The sequence below is a fragment of the Drosophila suzukii genome, chromosome X (genome assembly GCF_043229965.1).
Source record: "Drosophila suzukii chromosome X, CBGP_Dsuzu_IsoJpt1.0, whole genome shotgun sequence".
Lineage (NCBI taxonomy): Eukaryota > Metazoa > Arthropoda > Insecta > Diptera > Drosophilidae > Drosophila > Drosophila suzukii.
Window position 1 is genome coordinate 19,154,572 of NC_092084.1, and position 20,412 is coordinate 19,174,983.

Sequence of the window (20,412 nt, forward strand, 5' to 3'; positions counted from 1 at the left end):
ATCAAATATATTTCAACAAAAGCACAGTGCTGCCAGACCCTGATAAGCTGCTACGGCAGCCCTCTAATCGAAGCACACATCGCCACCTATCGAATAGTTATCGACCTAAGCTCTACGCGGGACGTATAATTTGTAATTAATTTATTTGTCAATCGCAACTCTGGATGCCTTTGGCGATGCGGACATGATCGCCGTCGCAGAACCGCCGCTGGAGTTTGTGCCGCGCGGCCGTCAATCGTCCGCGGAGCATCCTGGTCCGCACGACCAGCCGCTTGTGCGGCACCAGCTGCCCACCTCGGAGCACTTGCTGCTGCAGCGCCTCCAGAACGTGAACATCTCGTCGGCCGGCGAGGATGGCCCCGCTGGTGGCCAGGAGTCGTGGTCGATCCGGGAGATGTACGACGACTACGAGGCCGCCGAGGAGCGGGCTGCCCGACGGGGCCAGCTGATCGAGCGGACCAAACGATGTGGTCCTAAGGCGGCGGCGGCTACCCAGCTCACCTCGCTGCCCCAAAACCTTCTACATCCGCCGCTAGAACGACGCGAAGAGCCCATGTGCGACTACATGGTGAACAACGAGGAGGAGCTTTATATCCACCGCAACACGGTGGTGTGGACGCAGGGCTTTAACGACGACGATGACCACGAAAATGGTGTGTACAAGCGCATGTGCTTCACTAGCGATTCTCCAGTGCGTTTTGCCTGCTTCCTCAATCGCAGCTTTGTGCGTGGACGGCTGGCCCAGCTGAAGGCGGCCGTCCAGTCGCAAGACGACAAACTGACCGCCATCTGCGTGATGGACCAGAACGCCCTGCGGGTCTACTGCAATGACGGGGAGGACTTCCTGGCCAACCTTGACTTCCCCGTCTCGCAGGTGTGGCAAACCAAGCATGGCCTGCTGCTGGAGAAGGACTCTAGCAACGCCCTGATATCGCACCTGTCCATTCCGATGCCGCGGCTCTTTTCCATGTCGCATCCACTGCACGAGGCCTGCCCCGTCATCCTGAAGACGGCCACCAGCTCAACGGGCTACATGACTGAGCCGGAGTACAGTGTGGTCTTCGCCACCGAGGACTCGGATTTGGTGCTGCTGTACGATTCAAAGTTCTTCAAGCATTTTGTGGCCCGCCTCAGGAAGGTCACGCCGGAAGAGGTCAACTATGTGGGCCAGCAACAGCAGGAGCTGGGACAGACGCTCCTAGGACCACGTTCGCAGCTGGGGGGCAATACCTACAGCTTCAGCTCCACCAAGCAGACGGGAGGTGAGTGGGATTAGCGGGATGGATCATGATTAGAGCTTTACCATATTTCATTACCAGCCACGCCTAAAGCCGCGAATGTCTCGTTTCTGGGCAGGAATAACACCACCACCGGCATGGGCAACCTCTCCAAGTTCGGGCTCAGCCAGTCGCAGTCGTTTAGCGGAGTTCTCGGCCAGTCCAAGTAGGTTTGACTACTTACCATTAAGTTTTATTTAATACATTGCCCTTCTCTCGTTAAGTCGCGCTTCCCTGGGCACTCCACTGAGTCAACTGCAGAGCAGCATCGGCCAGCAGTCCATGTCCATGAAGGACATGCGCAAGATGACGAACGTAAAGCCAGCAAAGCCCATTGAACCGGAAATGTGTTTGGAACACATCTGGACGGAGAATACATATGGAACGTGAGTAACCCCAGGATGATGTGACCTAGATTACAGGTGTTGGTTCTTCCAGGCAACGCGAGTTTTGCGAGATGGCCACCCGAGCCTTTATCCACACGGATTTAGTGGGTCAGACATTTCTGTGCTACCTGCTGGCCCGCTCCTGCCGCCTCCAGTTGGTCCGCCTCACTGGCTATGGGAGCAGCGAGGTGCAGCTCTCCACACTAGCCTCCACGCTGGCCGCCAAGGATGCAGTGGGACTCAACAGAATGCACATGATTGCCGTTCTCGATCCGAGCGGCAGTTTGATCCTCTACACCGGCACTGTGCTCATTTCCAAGGTGCATATTACACCGCTGCTGGCGCCGAGCTCCATTCCCACGACATTGGTAACGCCCATGACTGCGACGGCTCCCTTGTCTGCTGCGTGTCAAGTGAAAACACCAGTGGCTGCTGGATCTCTAGGCGGAAATCCTTCAGGAAGCAGCTCCTTTGTGGAGGTGCGTAGAAGCAGCCTGCTGCCCACGAAAGCTCCAGGGGATCTGGCCGCCTTCGATGAAGAGCTGCACATGCTGTCGCCCATCGCACCGCAGGCTGTTTCCTACACTCAAAGGCAGGCGCATAATGTCTGCAAGTCGCTGAGAGATCCGGCGGGAAATAGACTGACTTTGGTTTATGCCACGGGCAGGATGCTGAGAATAGCGCTGCCCCTCCTGAACGACACACGCTTGCTCACCAGATGTGTGGCCACACTGCGACAGGTCTTGAGTCCCTCACAGTTCCTGCACTTTGTGATCCGCTGGTACAGCGCTAGGAATCCGCCGGGATCCAGGGACTACTCCATAGAGCAGGAATGGCAGCTCTTCCGCTGCACTCTACTCGCCCTGATGGGTCTGACTGCTGCTCCGGATGTGGATACGGGCGAGAGTTACGGCAGGTGTGCCACACCACCGCTGCACACGCATTTCGGAGGAGTTACTGCCACAGGGTCCGGCGACGGATCCAGTTGCAGTTCCAATTCCACGCTGGGCGCCCAAGATGAGCCGAAGAAGCGTCGAAAGTACAATGATTGCGAGGATTTCACGGACGACGACTGGGAGTTCCTGCTGCTCCAGACGACCCTGGCTCCCTGTGGAGCCGACGGTCATAGCTACAGCGTGAACACCAGTGCGCCGCTCTTCCAAATGATACCCGCAATCTTCTTTAGCCTGCATTTACTGTACGAAGATCTAAAACTGGACGCTGTCTTCTACGCAGCGCTTCCGTATCTAGCAACGGTGAGTGGTGGAGAACTTGTTTAAATAAGTATATGGTTGACTCATCCCCCTTTTAGTTCCTTCACCAGCTGGCCATTGATATGCAGCTGGACAGCTATGTGCTGCACTACATCCTCGACTTTCCGGAGCTCTCAAATCGGACGGGAAAACAATCGCTGCTGGGGGCGGAGCACGGAGCCATGATGCTGCACCAGGAGCTCCTGCGGGTTCCGGCTCCCAGTGTTTTTGCCCAACTGGAGCACATTGTTGTGGGCGAAGAGGAGGTGATGCCCTACAGCTTTGTGGAGTGTGTGAACGAGCGGAGTCGCAACTTACTACAGTTCGTATCCCTGGTGGTTCACGGGCAGGAACGTCTCAAGCACTGGTGGCAGCTCCTCGAGATTCCCGAAGCCGTTCAGGCCAACTATCCGCGCCGCGTTAAGCGGAGTATCACGGCGGATGCACCACGCTGTCACCAGATGCTGGAGTTACTCCTGGCCATGCGATTGACTAGGCGGGACATCGAACGATTCCCGGCGGCAGTGCATCTGATTGTTGCAGAGGCTCTGGAGGAAGCTCGTCTGTCTCCGCCCATGGGATGCAGCATGGCCACCTATGAACTGATCCTGCGCCCAGAGCTGGCTGCTCACGCCCAGCTGCCATTCCTGGAAACAAGCACAGGACAGCCGCATTGCGGCAGGGTCTACAAAGAAGATTCCCTCTCAGCCAGGTGTCCTCCATCCGGGGGAGCCGAATCTGATTCACCGGAGCAGTTGCGCCACGACGACATGGATAATATGGACACGAAACTGCTTCGGCTGCGTTTTCCCGACGACATGCGGGTGGAGGAAGTGCGTCGCCTCCTCAATAGCTCGGAACCGGTGGTCATTGAAGTCCAGCAGGCGCCCGGAACCAGCGACCATGAGTTCATTGAGGAGCAGGAGAAGCAGCTTTTTGCTCTGTGCGCCAGGACGATGACTTTACCACTGGGCAGGGGCATGTTCACCCTGCGAACGATGATGCCCAGACCCAGCGAAAGCTTGTCCATGCCCAAATTGTGCCTGGTAGGCAGGGAACCGCTGAAGGGCACCACCATCGAGATGCAGCAAATCGAGTTCCCTGCCAATATGCAAATGTGGCCTTCGTTTCACAATGGCGTGGCCACTGGCTTAAAGATCTCGCCCCAGGCCCAAGACATCGACTCCAATTGGATTGTTTACAACAAGCCCAAAACCCAGGCGAACAATGCCCTGGAGCACGCTGGTTTCCTTATGGCTTTGGGGTTGAATGGTCACCTGAAAACCCTGTCGTTCATGGGTCTCTATAAGTATTTGGTGAAGTGCGATGAGATGACCAATGTTGGTCTGCTGCTTGGCATTTCCGCCGCCCATCGGGGCACAATGGATACGAAAACTACGAAGTTGTTGAGTGTTCACTTGGAGGCACTGCTCCCAGCTACCGCCATGGAGTTAGATATACCACAGAGCACACAGGTGGCTGCTCTGATGAGCATTGGTCTGCTGTATCAAGGATCAGCCAAGCGGCACATTGCCGAGGTGCTGCTGCAGGAGATTGGCAGACCTCCAGGCCCCGAGATGGAAAACAGCGTGGAGCGCGAATCCTATGCCATGACAGCTGGCTTGTCCCTCGGATTGGTCACCCTGGGCCAAGGGGAATCGCCAGCGGGACTCAGGGATCTCCAACTGCCGGACACGCTTCACTACTACATGGTGGGTGGAGTGAAGCGACCCATCAGTGGCTCGCAAAAGGAGAAGTACCGTCTTGCTTCCTTCCAAGTTCGCGAAGGCGATACTGTCAACATAGATGTCACCGCTCCAGGCGCAACTCTGGCCCTGGGCCTAATGTTCTTCAACTCCGGGAATGCGGCTATTGCCGAGTGGATGCAGCCGCCCGATTCGCGATATCTGCTGGACATGGTGCGACCGGATTTCCTTCTGCTGCGCACCATTGCTAGGGGCCTCATCCTGTGGCAGGACATCCGCCCGGACAACGAGTGGTTCCAGGCACAGTTTCCGCAAACTCTCCGGGTTCACCTGAGACTCCCATCGCGTGATGATGAGACACCCGCCGAGGACGGTGATGTGGACTACGAGGCCATCACGTAAGTACCAAAAGTTAGATAGCAAGAGATACGATTTAAATATCCCTATTTCAGGCAAGCCTATTGCAATATCATGGCCGGAGCGGCTTTTTGCATTGGTCTAAAGTACGCGGGCACGGAGGACATGGTTGCCTTCGCTACATTACGGGCTGTGATCAAGGAGTTCCTCGGATTCCCTGGCACGTCGATGGGCGAATGTGCCGGCCGCACCACAGTGGAGAGTTGCCTGATGGTGCTGCTCATCTCGATCTCGCTGGTCTTCGCCGGCTCTGGGAACTGCGAGATCCTTCGCATCATTCGGTACCTCAGATCGCGGGTGGGACCACAGTATCCGCACATAACCTACGGCTCCCACATGGCCATTCACATGTCGCTGGGCTTGTTGTTCCTAGGCGCAGGTCGCTTTACCATCGCCAAGACGCCGGAATCTATTGCGGCACTGATCTGCGCCTTCTTTCCCAAGTTTCCCATACACAGCAACGACAATCGGTGAGGATTGGGCTTCCCAGCGGAGTAGCATTTAAACTTGACATCCTTGTATCCCCTTTTAGTTACCATCTCCAAGCGCTGCGACATCTTTATGTTCTTGCCGTGGAACCGCGCTTGTTCCTTCCTCGGGATATTGACACCAACCAGTTGTGCCTGGCCAACATATCGGTGCTGGAGGTGGGTGCCACCGAGATGCGACGGCTGCCCATTGCTCCCTGCATCCTGCCAGTGCTGAGCAGCTTGCAACAGGTGGTGGTGGACGACGAGAACTATTGGCCAGTGTGCTTCGAGCGTACCCGCAACTGGCATCAGTTGGAAAAGGCGCTGGAGATGAGTGCGCCGATTGACATAAAGAAGCGAACGGGCTGCCTTTCCCACTTAGAAGATCCCGACAGGCTGAAGAGCATGCTGGCGCAGACCTTGACGATGGAGCAGAGCATCTGTTGGCAGATAGACATGAACGACCTGCAGCAATTTGCAAGCGAACGGATGGTCAAGCAGTTCCTGAGTCGCTGCCTGGCCACCAAGGGCACGGATCTAAGTTACCCGGAGCTGGTGAAGCGCCACCAGATGATGCTGCTCTTCTACAATGCTGTGGTTAAGGATCGGATGCATTTGCTGCCGGTTTACCTAACGCTATACGACGTGAGTGCGGCTATTTTGCTGTTGATTGTTCAACAACTTAATGTTATTTTTCCCCAGCACGTGACCAAGTCCATGCTGAACAACATCGACGTGTGGCAGCTGAAGCTGATCGATGCCTATTTGAGTCGCAGCCAGGAGTCGGAGCATCCGCTCATCTCCGTGGAACTCATCCAGATGATGCAGGAGCTCTTCAAACAGGAAATGGAGGACTCGACACGCGAGTTGTGCCTGCCTCTGCGGGAGTTCCTCAGCCGAAAGCGACTAGATCCGAGCTATGTGACCACCGTCAGTGGACCGGATCTGCAGCGAGCTTTCTGCGTGATCAATTACTATAACCTGCTGCCCAATATGTTGAATGGCGTGGACTTGAGTACGGGCACGGTGAACTACATGCGCATACTGTACGAATTCCGACAACTGAATCTCGGCGCGCATACCATCTTCGGTCTGCTGAAGATCCTCCAGTCACTGGCCACCGAAGTGGTGACTCTGGATGAGGCAGCGCTTCTGGCTTACACCATGGCCACCCAATGATCCTCGATGGACATACTCTTTTGCTAAGACTAGAACATTTGTTGAAATATCTGCTTGAAAGTCGGATATTAATGCGCTTGATATTCATTGTACATTGAAGTATTTTGTATCTTCATTCATAATCATAACTTTGCTTAAAAGTTTGCCACACTCTTTTTTATTCCCCTGTTTATACTCTAAAGAACTTGGTTTAAGAGTTTTCAAACTAAATGGAAGGTTTTTATAACTTTAAAAAAAGTTTAAAGCACGCATTTTCATGATTCTATGAAGTTGCTTCAAAACCCAAAAATAAATTTGGAGATGAGATTAAATTTCGTAAAAATATCACTTTATTGTAAAATGATCAATCCAAAACTTAGGTATATGAAATTCCGGAATATAATACGATTGAAATGCTTTGCATTCGTTGGTCCACAATTAATTTTTTTTGTTGCTTCACTGCATCGCAATCTGGACTTGTCTACATACTAAGTGATGTATAAGTTATCAAACAACCAATATGTACAAAAATACTATAACAATGAAAGTAATGCAATAGCCTTCAAGATACTATTTGTAAGGTTTAGCATCTCAAAGCTTAAACAATTCGCTCCGATTCGGAAGCGGAGGCTTCGTTCATTTTGGGCGCACAGATTCGTTTGTAGAGATAGATCCCGAGCAGCGGGAAGGGCGTCATCACGGCCACCGCAACCGGCACGACCGTGGTGAGATCCGACTCCGGAGATTCCAGCGTGGTTGTGAGAAGGAAGATGGCGATACCCGTGTTCTGGATGCCGGTCTCAATGGCTATGGTCAAGGCGTCGGCAGCATTCTGATGGAGCAACTTGGCCGCCAGCCAGGCGAAGATGTAGCCCAGCCCAGGCAGAGCCAAGCCAGCTACGACAATCTGGAAAAGAACATAAAAGTTCATTAGTTTATATGTTTTATACTCTTGAATTATTGTTTCTTAAAAAGATTTAAGAAATGCATTAATAAATAAGACTTTCGTTTAATTTTCAAGGCCTTACTGAACTAAGTACATCCATTTGATGGATGTTGGTTATAAAAAGTGGTTCCTCAAATCAGGTTTACCTTGTTTTTTAGCATACCTATAATTTAACTTCTTTGGTGTTCTTGGAAAGTGGTTGGAATAAATGGTTAACATTTTCTGAGGTCTTAAGAGAGTGCAAAATATAATAATTAGAACCATTGTAAAAAATAAACATGAAATACAAACTCCATTGTTTTTATAATCAATAAGACTAACCACCTAATTTGTATCTAATTATATAGCTACCATATTTTAACAACCCTATTGATATAATAAAATTATATTAAAGATAAAAAACCTGATATATGTATTATAACAATTTTAAATATAGAGCATATAGAAAAAACCCCATACATATAAGTAGGATTCGAAATACAGTATGTTGGTATTAAACAAAGTTGATAGGCATATCTTACCTGCCAGGAAAACAAATAGAACAGGTAATAGTTGGTGATGATGGCGAAGACGACGATGAACAGGATGAGGCAGGTGGAGATGGGCTTGAGCAGGCGGACCAGCACCCTGGCGATCCGGGGCAGTCGCCTCTGGACGAGCAGCCCGACCAGCAAAGGAAAGATCAGGCCGCCGCAGTAGGTGGCGATCTTTTGGTAGGGCACCTCCGTGCCCACCCGCTCGAAGACCAGCTGGCCGAGTGTGAAAAGCCACATTGGCATGGTGGCAAAGGCGGCCACATTGCTGATGGTGGTCATTAGCACCGACAGGTGTATATTGCCGCCCAGCACGGCGGACCAGGTGTTCGATGCACCGCCGCTGGGCGAGATTCCGGTGAAGAAGAGCCCCAGCTGCATGGCCGGTGCATTGGGGAAGATAAAGATGCCCAGGGCGTAGCTCAGCAGCGGCATGCCCACCACCTGCATCACGAATCCGATGCACGGACCGAGCGGCCGGGTGATCAGACCCCTCAGCACCTCCAGATCCAGGGCGGCTCCGAAGTTGATGTACAGCAGCGTCATCAGCACAATGACGGTGTGCACGAAGACGAGATCCACCACACGTCTTGGACGCAGGATCTTCACATCCAGTGTGCTGTCGTTGCTCCAATTGGTGGGCAGTTCACTGGTGTTGCCCTGGTTGTCATGGAGTCGCACTTGGATCTTTGTCTGACCCAGGAAATGGGCATTGACCACGATCGTGCCCGTCCAATCGCGTGTCTCCGGGCTGAAGGCACTAAGGGGAATGGTGACATTCTCTGCGGGAATACTGGCCAGATCTGTGTGCGCACTTTCCACGCGGAACTGGAAGCGCTCCGGCTGCTGGAGCGTGGATGGTGCCACATTCTCCAGGGTGAGCTGCACCCGATCTTCGAGCTCCATGTGCAGCTTCAGCTCGGACGGACGAAAGTGGGCCATCCAACCGAAGGTGGGTTCGTAACCCAGTCGCAGGATGAGCAGCAGGAAAACCCATCTGCATCTGAGCGGTGACATATTCTCCGCCGTTCGTTTGTTTTGGAAGTGATGTAATTTACCAGCCGGAATGTTTTTGCACGCAACAAGTGCTCCGAACTGAAATGGAATGAATGTGAAATCGCAGTTACTCGGTTTCAGTTTCAGTTTACAGCTGCAATTGCAGGCGGAAGGGAGATGGCGATAGGTCACTTGTTGCGCTGCAGAGAGCCTACGAGAGAGCGAGACGGGTGATCTGCTGTCTATCAACGGGATCTGTGCGTGAAGGTCGGCCATCTCTGATCTTGAATACCCTACAACTACAGTAGTGGAGCGATAAGAGAGATAACGATAAGTACAGCAGATGGTTCAGAGGAATCGTAAAACAGCTGAGTCACTCCAGAGGCATGGGCGGTATTTTTCAAGGGGGAGGCAGAAAAGGGGATTCTGGAAAACTTGATAGGCTTTTAAATATGTTAAATCAAGTAGCTTTATTATATGTTTCTTTACAAACTTGAAATTTCTTAAAACCCTTCCGCTTATAAAATCATATAATTAAGTTATTATCATGCTGAATTTGCTTACGCAAATGAGTTTTTGGCAGATTTCGTAGACTTTGCATCACCAGGAATTATACACCACTAATCAAAGATTAATTTTGAATTTCATTCCAGAGATTTCTGCTTGCCCTTGAACTTTTTTATTTAAAGAAATCTCAATTTGATGAGTCACTGTTATTTTCATGTTGTAAAAGCCTAATCTGATTGTTTTTTTTCTTCTCATCGTATGTTTCGAATTACAAACAAATTTTTAAGATCCGTGATTCAGCATTTTATAGGTTTGAATATTACACTACTTCAGAATTTACTGTATTTTTAAAACACCTAATTTTGTTCTACAGTACTTGTTACATTACAGTATACATCTTTATAGAACATTGTATTTTCACAGGTAAGATGTGATATTTTGCGATCGCAGGGTTCCCCTAAGCCCTCTTTAACTTGAGAACCCTTGGTTCACATGAAACAACAAAATTTCAAAGTTGTTAACACCTTTACTAGAAATGTAACCCTCAACTTGGACCCATGAACTACCATGAGTACTACGTTTCCTTATAGAGTTACTGATACACCGAACAATATGCACCACCTTGTGAGTGTAGAGTAAAACATTGCAGCATGTGTTGGGTGTTTCTCTCGCTGAGAGTACGTGAGATGGGTCTTTATTGGAGCTTAGGTGAACAGTGAAATGCGCAAACAATAGATAACTAGTGGGGGTTCGTCGTCTCCGGTGCCGCGGCCCGAATCGGATTCGGCTGGGGAACCGGTTGCCGGTTTAAGTGCTCAGTACCGGTAGTGGTCGGGCTTGAAGGGACCGGTCTGCGGGACGCCCAGGTAGCTGGCCTGCTTGTCCGACAGCTTGGTGAGCTTCACGCCCAGCTTCTCCAGGTGCAGACTGGCCACCTCCTCGTCGAGGATCTTGGGCAGGACGTGCACGCCCACGGCGTACTGGTCGGACTTGGTCCACAGCTCGATCTGGGCGAGCACCTGGTTGGTGAAGGAGTTGGACATCACGAAGCTGGGATGGCCGTGGGCACAGCCCAGATTGACCAGACGACCCTCGGCCAGCAGGATGATGTGCTTGCCGTTCTGCATCGTGTACCTGTCCACCTGCGGCTTCACGTTCACCTTCTCCTTGGCATTCGCATTCAGCCAGTCCACGTCGATCTCGATGTCGAAGTGGCCAATGTTGCAGACGATGGCATCGTCGGGCATCTGGAGCAGGTGCTGGCTGGTGATGATGTCCCGGCAGCCGGTGGTGGTCACGAAGATCGAGGCCTCCTTGCTGGCCTCCTCCATGGTGGTCACCTCATAGCCTTCCATCGCCGCCTGTAGGGCGTTGATTGGATCGATCTCGGTGACGATCACGCGACCACCGAATCCCTTCAGCGCCTGGGCGCAGCCCTTGCCCACATCGCCGTATCCGGCCACGCAGCACACCTTGCCGGCGATCATCACGTCTGTGGCCCGCTTGATGCCATCGATCAGCGACTCCCGGCAGCCGTACAGGTTGTCGAACTTGCTCTTGGTCACCGAATCGTTGACATTGATGGCGGGGATGCCCAGGCGACCGTCCTTGAACATCTTGTACAGGTTGTGGACGCCGGTGGTCGTCTCCTCGCTGAGACCCTTGATGTTCTTCAGGTACTCGGGGAACTTCTCGTGCACCAGGTTGGTCAGGTCGCCGCCATCGTCCAGGATCATGTTCAGGGGCTGGCCGTCGGGGAAGACGAGGGTCTGCTCGATGCACCACAGGTACTCCTCGTCCGTCTCGCCCTTCCAGGCGTACACGGGCACTCCGGTGGCAGCGATGGCCGCCGCAGCGTTATCCTGGGTGCTGAATATGTTGCAGCTGGACCATTGGACCTGGGAATGGGAATGAAATCCATTAAGTAAGAGTGGGCTTGAATTTTAAGGTTTTTATATAAAATTTTTAACACTTAACTTAAAAATATCAAAGCTATGTATTTAAAAATTGTATTTACTCATTCGTGTATTTTTCAGAAACTAAGTGAAGAATGTAATACGTTATAGCTTATAGTTCGAAAATAGTTGCCATGTGTGGGGATCAAAAACAAAACGTGCTGTGTCAGAGGAAATAACAATCTGGTGGTCTTATCTTGGGCGCCTTGAACTTGCCCCCCGTTAAACGAAAGTTTTGTTATTCAAATTGGTGCGTAAACAAAAGATAAGGGGTCAGCCCTTGGACAATTTAGGTACCTAAATATCGACTAATCTTGCATAAAAAGTAGAATATTAGAATTTAGACAATATATATTATATAATCTATATATGTATATCTTATCCTATAATGGACCTTGTTTCTGGGTATACTTAATATATTTACTTTGTGGAAGTGATATTCTGTTAAACTAACAAAAATTAGGAGTTTACCAAGAAGTAGGAAGTAGAAGTAGGTATATAGAATGGTAGAGTTTAGACAAAATATTATATATCCTTTCTTATATTATACCTTGTTTTGTTCTATACATTATTTTAAATGGATTTCAATATATTAATGTTTATCCTCTGGGAAATAGAGGAACTAAACCAATTGAGAAGTTCACCAAGGAGTAATATTAACTATCCTTTGGGCATACTTTTAGGCTTATTTCTTGAATGTTAGGGTCTGCGATAATCGTAGAGGCCCGGAACTAAACCCACCTGAGCGCCCAGTTCGACGAGGGTCTCGATGAGGACGGCCGTCTGGACGGTCATGTGCAGGCAGCCGGTGATGCGGGCGCCCTTGAGGATCTTGGAGGGGCCGTACTTCTTCCGGCAGGCCATCAGGCCGGGCATCTCGTTCTCCGCGATGATGATCGCCTTGCGTCCCCATTCCGCCAGACTGATATCGGCTGTCGGGTGGGAAATAAGGGAGATAGGGTCAGATAAGCGGGTGCTGTTGATTTATACATACACCTTTCGGCTGTTACTTTTTTATTCTCATCGGCCCGGCAACAACGTGCTCCCTCCGTTTTGGGTTTGGACTCTCGTTTAACCTCAGAAACATGTGCTCATGGATCCCAGTCGGCAGCACATGTCGCCTGTTGCCGGCCGGAGATTCGTTCCGGAGTGTGTGCATATGTATATTTATAGCCCGACTCACCGACTTTGTAGCTGGGCTTCGACATTCTTGCGAGGATTGGTTGCGGACTTGGACGCGGACGCGGAGCAGACAGAATGGCACACAACCGAATTGGAGACGCGGGCAGCGGTAAATGAGTCGAGTAGCAACCCAAAACACTAGATTTCAATTGCGGAATGGCGGCACCGGCGAACCGGTTCAGCGGAACCAGTTCGCTGCGGAACAATGGGGGGCGTTTACATATGTTTTTTATACTTGGGGTATTCTTTTAACTGTTGAATTGTTGAAATTTGATTCAGAGATAATGATGATATGTGTATTTATCTACTCTTACCTTAAAAGCTCCTGGTCAAAATCGTTTAATATACACAAACATATATTCCGAGAGCTTGGAACTTATTAAATATGCACAAGGGTAACCTGACCCACTACCTTTTTTTCCGTTTACTTTTGGATTGTTGCCCAAAATTGCATAGAATTCTGTATGAATTATTGAGCAATATACACATTGTGTATACTTTAAAATAATTCACACACAATTCTACGCAATTTGTGCCAAAATTCAACTGTAAATGAAAAAAAAGGTACAGATTAAGTACCAAAATTAAAAAAATTCAAGCTCTCTGAACATACATATGTATCTATATAAAAGACCATTTCTTCAATGCCCATCGGGAAACGGGAAGGTGGAGTTTCTAAAGTAAACAATATTTTTCTATACTTTTTTATAAATTGTATAAAGCAAACTCACCAGCATTTTTGTTAGAGCGCACGGCCGTTCTCTGCTGAGGAGTTCAAAGAGTAAGGCTGAATAAGTCACACTTTGCGCCAGACACGTAAACTAACAACTCACAGCACACTTTATTCAAAGACTTTCCATATGTACAGTGGACCAGAAAGTTCATTATTTGCCAAAAAAAACAAGTAAATAACAGAGTGATTCCTTCGATGAGCGATTTTATAAGGAATTGATAAAGTAATTTTTTTTGAAAGAATGACTTCAGAACAGGTAAGGCAATACCCCAAACATTTTATTTTCATTTTCAGCTTGGCCGCTTAAAATATTTTTGGTATTTTTGAAAGGTAAAAATACCATTTTAAAGTATTTTTTTTAGCGCCGGACGGTATAATTGATCGATAATTGCGCGGTCACACTGCAGCATAGGGAAAATATACACTACACAGCGAAAAGTAAAGTGTGAATCAGTGCGTTTTCCTGGTCATCGAACAGCCGAACCCAAAGTAGAATCCCCATGTCCGGCTCCGGTCTCGACGAGAATCCCTTCGGGGAGCCCAACCTGGACAATCCGTTTGCGGTAAGGCGATAGAAGAGCGGCGAGAGGAGCGAAAAACCCAGCTCACACGTACACATACGTATGCCAGAGGGTGCGTGTGTGTGTGTGTGTGTTGGGTGCATTCGTCACATATGTTGAGTGAATTGGTTTCTGATTGGGATTTCCCCCCGATTTCCCCGCAGGATCCCGCCATCCAGCAGGCACAGCAGGCCTTCAGGGGCGGCGCCGCCCTGGTCTCTCTGGAGGATTACAACCCGTTCGAGGAGCAGGCCAAGCCGCAGTTGCAGATCAACTCGACCAACACGGCGGCGGTGGTCCAGCCGCTGTCGCAGAACATTCCGCCCCCACAGACCAGTTCCCTGGGCGCATCGGCGCCGAGCACCAGCATACAGATCACCTCGGAGGAGTTGCAGGTAACCCACTTGGCCGCTAGCCGGGCAGCTCGCATTACCGCCCACTTGTGTACAGTGGACACTCTTTGAAGTGCCGCCGTTTAACATCCACATCACCATATATCAGTCATTCAGTCTGTACGGTAAACACTGGCCACATCATCCCATCTCACTGCCCTTAAAATGTGTACAGTGAACACTGGTCAGATTACCGGATTATCACATCTCATAGCCCATAAAAATAGCCAGAGATAAGCAGGCTTATCTCGCTCTGCACACGATAAATCCGCTTGGATCATTTATCTAGCCAAGACTAGACCAGAGGCTGCCGCGCCGAGTCTCCACTGTACGAACTGCGGTTTCTCTTGATTTACTTGGCTTCAGCAGCCCTACATAAAACACAAGATACGCTAGAAGCAAGACCTAGAAGTACTACGATTTGGCAGTTTACCTTTGTACGTTTAATGTTCTTGTGTAAATAGCCCTTGAATCAAAAATCTTAAAAGTAACAGCTCTTGGAAAATATAAGAAAATAAAACTCAAATATTTAATACCAAGCCAGAAAATATTAATAATTTAAATAATAACAATGTTTTTTACAAACAAAAAAAACAATTTTGATAAATAGGGCTTCAGACAAATTTTGTAATTCTTTTTCCTGATATGTCTGTATTTTGTTTTATTAATCATCCAAAATGAATTTTAAAAAATGATACATTTTTGGGTAAACTTTTTAAGTGAATGAAAAGAAGACTGCACAAGCACAGCGACTTTTAATGTAGTTCTTAAGTACATTTAATTATTAATTAGGCAATCAGATAAATAATTATTGATTGCATTATGGATTAGCAAGGTCTTGTTTAGGTTCAATATTAGTATTTTAAGAGCTAGTTAGAACGTCTATATACCTATGAATAGAAAACATTTAAAATTAGTTGATAATTGTATAATTTTTATTAAATCCAGCGACGGCAGGAGGAACTGGACCGCAAGGCCGCCGAGCTGGACCGCCGGGAGCAGCAGCTGCAGGGCAACGTGCCACAGCTGAACAACTGGCCACCGCTGCCGGACAACTTCTGTGTGAAGCCGTGCTTCTACCAGGACTTCGAGGTGGAGATTCCACCCGAGTTCCAGAAACTGGTCAAGCGATTGTACTACATTTGGATTTGTGAGTATTTGTGTTTTATGGCTCAATGTTCTATATTGTTACGCTGATAAGCGGGCCGTGGGCTGGGATTAGTCATCGCGTGTCGCCCATTAACCGGTGTCATGATTAATCAGATATAGCTGTGGCTAATGGTCTTGGAGGTGTGCGTGCTTTTGCGCAGAAACTGCGAAAAAAGAAGGGATTCAAAATGGCCAAAAGACACAAATTTTAATATGTTTTGAAAGCTATTTGAAGGTACCCTTTTGTATATTATTATATATATAAACAAAACAATCTGTAATTTACTATACTTAAAAGGATGCCAAACTTTATTTTTTTTCCAACTATTTAAAAGTTGCCTTTTGTATTTGTACTAGCAAAGCAATCCCTTGCTTATTTTGTTAAAAAAAAACTCGAAATATTTATAGCTGTACAAACAAAACAGTCTTCAAAAAATTGTTGTTTATATTTGTTTACAAATGTATGAATAACAAGAAAAGTTCCTTTGATTTCCCTATATTTATGTAGTTTAAACCAATATGGTATAAATGTTTCCCTACTTCTTATACTTGCTCCATTTCCCAACAGTTTACACCATGACGTTGTTGGCCAACGTGATCGGAGGTCTAATTTTGCTGTTCCATGCTGGCGAATTCGAAACCTTATTCCTGGCCATCTTCTACACGATGCTCTTCTCGCCCGCCTCGTATGTTTGCTGGTGAGTTTATCTATTATCATTCGGATCTCAGTTGATAACCAGATATTTTGAATCCTTTTGAACTGACGCCTGCTTCCTCTTCAGGTTCCGACCAGCGTACAAGGCATTCCGCAACGACTCGAGCTTCAACTTCATGGTCTTCTTCTTCATCTACTTCTTTCAAACGCTGTACTCGATTGTGCAGACGGTGGGCTTCAGCAAGATGGGCTACTGCGGTTTCATCACTGCCATTGGGCAGTTTGATAGCTCTGCGTCGGGCATCATCGTCGGCATCCTGCTGTTGCTGGTGTCCTTCTGTTTTGCCACGGTGGCGGTGGCCAATGTGCTGATGATCACCAAGATTCACTCCATCTACCGCAGCACAGGGGCCAGTATGGCCAAGGCCCAGGCGGAGTTCACCACCGAGTTTCTGCGCAACCAGCATGTCCAGGAGGCGGCCTCCTCGGCCGTCAACACGGCCATCAACTCGCAGTTCAACAACAGCAGGTACTAAGGACACTCTGGCCTCCCGGGGATCTGATCAAATCAAAAGGAGAATCAATCAATCAACCAACCAACCACGAACTCAAGCACTCATCCTGCTAAACTGGAACAGAAAGAGATGGTAGCCGCGCCAGAGAGAGAGAGGGAGATGGAGAAGGAACATTTAATAAACATTGAAATAGCTTGGAAAATAAAAGCAAAACAAAAAAAGAAATCATGAAACTAAAACAAGCATTGGAGCATGGAACTAATAACTATTTGCTTTTGTGCATAAACAATTCCTAGAATGCCGTCGTCTTTATTACAAATAATTACTGTAATGATAACACACAAAAACACACAATGCATTAACAATATTTATAAACAGAGCGAAACTGAACTTAGAACTTAAACTAAACTAAAGCTAAAAAAAGAAAAGAAAAGTGGAAAAATGAAAACTAAAGCGGCCTCCGATGCCTTCGATACACAGCTGCAGTGGATTGGGAAGACAGGACATCTTAATCGTACGATATACATGCCTCCAAATACAATATCTAGACTAAATTATTGTGTGCGCCCTCAAATATTTGGATTCTGAAATTACCCCAGATGAGCCAAACGAAAGGGATGACACTGATGACTCTGCTGCTGCTGATGATGATGATGTTTTCTAGTTCTTTAAGTCATTAAAACGATATAGGAATACCAACCACTCCCCACACACGCGACACACACATACATATATACGATCTTATATATATATATATACAAACATAATATAAATAATATATTTAACGCTTACATTATAGAACTTTATCTCTTGTCGCCTTGGCCGGCGACAACAAGAAAGCGAAATTCATTTTTCATCCAAGCTGTGTTCCCCGCCCCCCTTTCACCACACTACACGCCCCTGTCCGGATTCCCCCTTCCCGATTCCCTCTTCACCCCGTCTCTGTTTCGCACTCACATGAAATGTCGTGTTTTTTGTAATCGTAATTGTTATATATTATCTATGTACATGAAGACAGCATATAAAATATTGATTCACTTAAGTATTCACATTTTTAGATACATTTCTTTCGTTTCTGTTTGCTTGCAAGTCAGATTTATGTTACGACCTATTTAAAACTAAATTGAAGATGGATATTGACGATCTATGGATGTGTATTTGAAATTCAAGCAAAATTTATGATAAATTCCAAAATAAATATAAAATACTTATAGATGTAAAGTAAGAATTGTTTTGTACTGAATTGTGGGTGATTAACTTTCGGTAGTTTATGGTACATTTTGTGGGCACCCTTTTATATCAAAAAGAAAAATGGATGAAGCCGCTATTACCAATTTACTAATATTATTCATTTAATACAATTGGTTAAAGCCTTACTTCCACAATTGGCCTTAAATCTGAACTATTGTATTGAGCTGTAATTAACCCAAATGAAATTCCTTTGTTTGCAGCTGCATACCTTGCAAATTCCTGGAAGTCATTCATTTGCTAATGAACATTAGTCGTGCAAATGAGATATTAATTTAGGCTTGATTGACTTGGAATTACCAATGATTTGTCCTTAACTTAAAAGGAATAATACAATGCCATTATGAACAACAAAGGACCTTTGCTCTTCAGAAAGTATTGAACAGGAAAATAGACTGTAAAGGAGATAAATTTACGTGGGCTTGTAATTAAGAAGACTTAAGATGGCCAAAGTATGTACGGAAATAATCACTTCATCGACGTCAAGCGAAGAGGAAGTACGCCCACGCACTCTGTAACCCCATCTCGGATTGAGTTGGGTATGGATTTTGAATTCCCATAAGTGTGATGGCCTGTCTCCGAGACGTTTGTCACCCGAAAGATGAAAATTTCATTTGGTAAATGTTGAATTAAATCAACAACCCGCACACAGCCATCAACGGATTGTGCTAGACAGATATATATATAAATATATCCCATATGCATATGTATACACTGATAAAAAAATAGTAAATCCAAGGATTGCATATTAAATTTAAATATTTTTTGGCATGTTTTTTATCCATCGCGATTTTTATTTACTTTAAATACGAAAATGTTTAATTAACAATTATAGCTTATTTAATGATTTCAGAATTAAAATTTTGTTCTTCCATTGCAGATTTTATTTATTTTAAATATGTAAACATTTAATTTAACAATTATAGTTAATTTAAAGATTTTCAAAATTGTATTTGTTATGAGATTATTGTTTTTATGAGGTAAAATATTTGAATTAAATACGAATAACATAAAAACTAATATTTTCTACATTTATTTAAATATTTGCAGAGTAAATCATGCAATTTATTTTGTTTTGTATTGAATATTGTGTTTTTGTATAGGAAATTTTAAATGTAATATGCAGAGACTTATTTTTATCTCTTTTTTATCAGTGTATATTTGACGCCCCCATACTTTTGGGCAAAAATTGCGCATACGCCACGTTGAGGGAATATTTGCAACGATTTGTTTGCCATTTTGCTGGCAATCGAGAGAGCCGCAGAGCAGTCTATGAATAGAACCGTAGAATCGAGGGGGGGGGGGGTCAGAGCTGTAAAAAGCGAGAATGATGAGCAAATATGCTCGAGAGTGCTGCAGATGCAGATGTAGATGCATCGTTAGTGGCAAATCCTTTTTGGCACACTTCAGTCGAAAGCCTGCATCACTCACGTGTTGCAGCTGGATAACCACCATCCCATCCCATTCCATTCCATTCCATTCACCTATCCACCCAACCTCCTGACCTCCTAACCAATAACCCATCCACCTGGCGTGGAAATGGGCGTGGGCTTCTGGGCGGGATCGGGTTTCAGGTTTCAGGGTTTTCAGGGCTTGGGCCGGACGCTAATTGCTGACAACGATTTGCTATTGATTGCATTTTCACGCTGCTTGCGTGCCAAGAGCTCACGGAGCGAAGTCAAAGGACACGCTGTGACAAGGTAACCATATTGATTTTATGTCGCGCCAAGAATAACCAAGTAGTGCCACGTAATGCAGCTGACTTTCCAGCCGAAAAGTCAGAACTTCATCCCGGTTATAAATGGCGGAGGTACGCCCCCAATGCACTGCGAAATGCACTCAAGTAGATGCTGATCCTCGAGGTCACATCGAAGCCAAATTTGCCTAAGCTATTTCCCTACAATGGACTTCTTTAAGTGGTAGAGTTTTTCTCTTATCATGGATCTACAGAACTTGCTACAGAAATTGACTTCTATATATTTTACTTTAAGTCTTTTACTTAGATCTAAGAAAAGTATGATTAAAAATTTGACAAATGGTTTATATTAATATAAATACTTTTGTAAATACCTGGCTAATTAACGTTTAACTTAGGCTTAGAATTACTATATAAGCTCGTTTTATTAGTGGTATGTATGGATGTTTACAATTGAAATATAATTTTTTCTAATTTTTACCCCATTTTGAAAGTAAAAATGCATAGTCTTGATAAATCTAGTTTCGTAAGATTTCGAGATTTTGAAGAAAATGTATTAAATATTTTTGTATAATTTAATGCTGAAATTTTAAAGGCCTTCTGTAGGTTATAAAATTAAGATCATTTATAAGAGTAATAAGTTCTCAACACATAAAAACAGCTTTATTTAGGTATGTT

General features: G+C 46.5%; 4 protein-coding genes across 4 annotated transcripts; 2 read left to right on the top strand and 2 right to left on the bottom strand.

Annotated features, from left to right (window-relative positions):
- Positions 1–99: 99 nt before the first annotated feature.
- shtd (anaphase promoting complex subunit 1) lies at positions 100–6,831 on the top strand. Its single transcript, XM_017068602.4, has 8 exons — positions 100–1,262; positions 1,320–1,443; positions 1,502–1,663; positions 1,716–2,919; positions 2,976–5,020; positions 5,075–5,509; positions 5,572–6,154; positions 6,212–6,831. The coding sequence occupies exons 1-8, from the start codon at positions 185–187 to the stop codon at positions 6,686–6,688; spliced, it is 6,108 nt and encodes a 2,035-aa protein (XP_016924091.2). The 5' UTR covers positions 100–184; the 3' UTR covers positions 6,689–6,831.
- Positions 6,832–6,994: 163 nt separating this feature from the next.
- LOC108005358 (ileal sodium/bile acid cotransporter) lies at positions 6,995–9,264 on the bottom strand. The gene is made up of 2 exons (XM_017068603.4): positions 8,135–9,264; positions 6,995–7,574 (listed from the first exon to the last, which is right to left on the bottom strand). Exons 1-2 carry the CDS (start codon positions 9,161–9,163, stop codon positions 7,266–7,268), a joined length of 1,338 nt encoding a protein of 445 aa, XP_016924092.3. The 5' UTR covers positions 9,164–9,264; the 3' UTR covers positions 6,995–7,265.
- Positions 9,265–10,304: 1,040 nt separating this feature from the next.
- Ahcy (adenosylhomocysteinase) lies at positions 10,305–12,967 on the bottom strand. The gene is made up of 3 exons (XM_017068333.4): positions 12,788–12,967; positions 12,346–12,536; positions 10,305–11,547 (listed from the first exon to the last, which is right to left on the bottom strand). The coding sequence occupies exons 1-3, from the start codon at positions 12,810–12,812 to the stop codon at positions 10,465–10,467; spliced, it is 1,299 nt and encodes a 432-aa protein (XP_016923822.1). The 5' UTR covers positions 12,813–12,967; the 3' UTR covers positions 10,305–10,464.
- A 945-nt stretch (positions 12,968–13,912) lies between these two features.
- Positions 13,913–18,011, top strand: Scamp (secretory carrier membrane protein). Its single transcript, XM_017068769.4, has 5 exons — positions 13,913–14,082; positions 14,244–14,474; positions 15,420–15,621; positions 16,189–16,318; positions 16,403–18,011. The coding sequence occupies exons 1-5, from the start codon at positions 14,020–14,022 to the stop codon at positions 16,809–16,811; spliced, it is 1,035 nt and encodes a 344-aa protein (XP_016924258.1). The 5' UTR covers positions 13,913–14,019; the 3' UTR covers positions 16,812–18,011.
- The last annotated feature ends 2,401 nt before the right edge of the window (positions 18,012–20,412 follow it).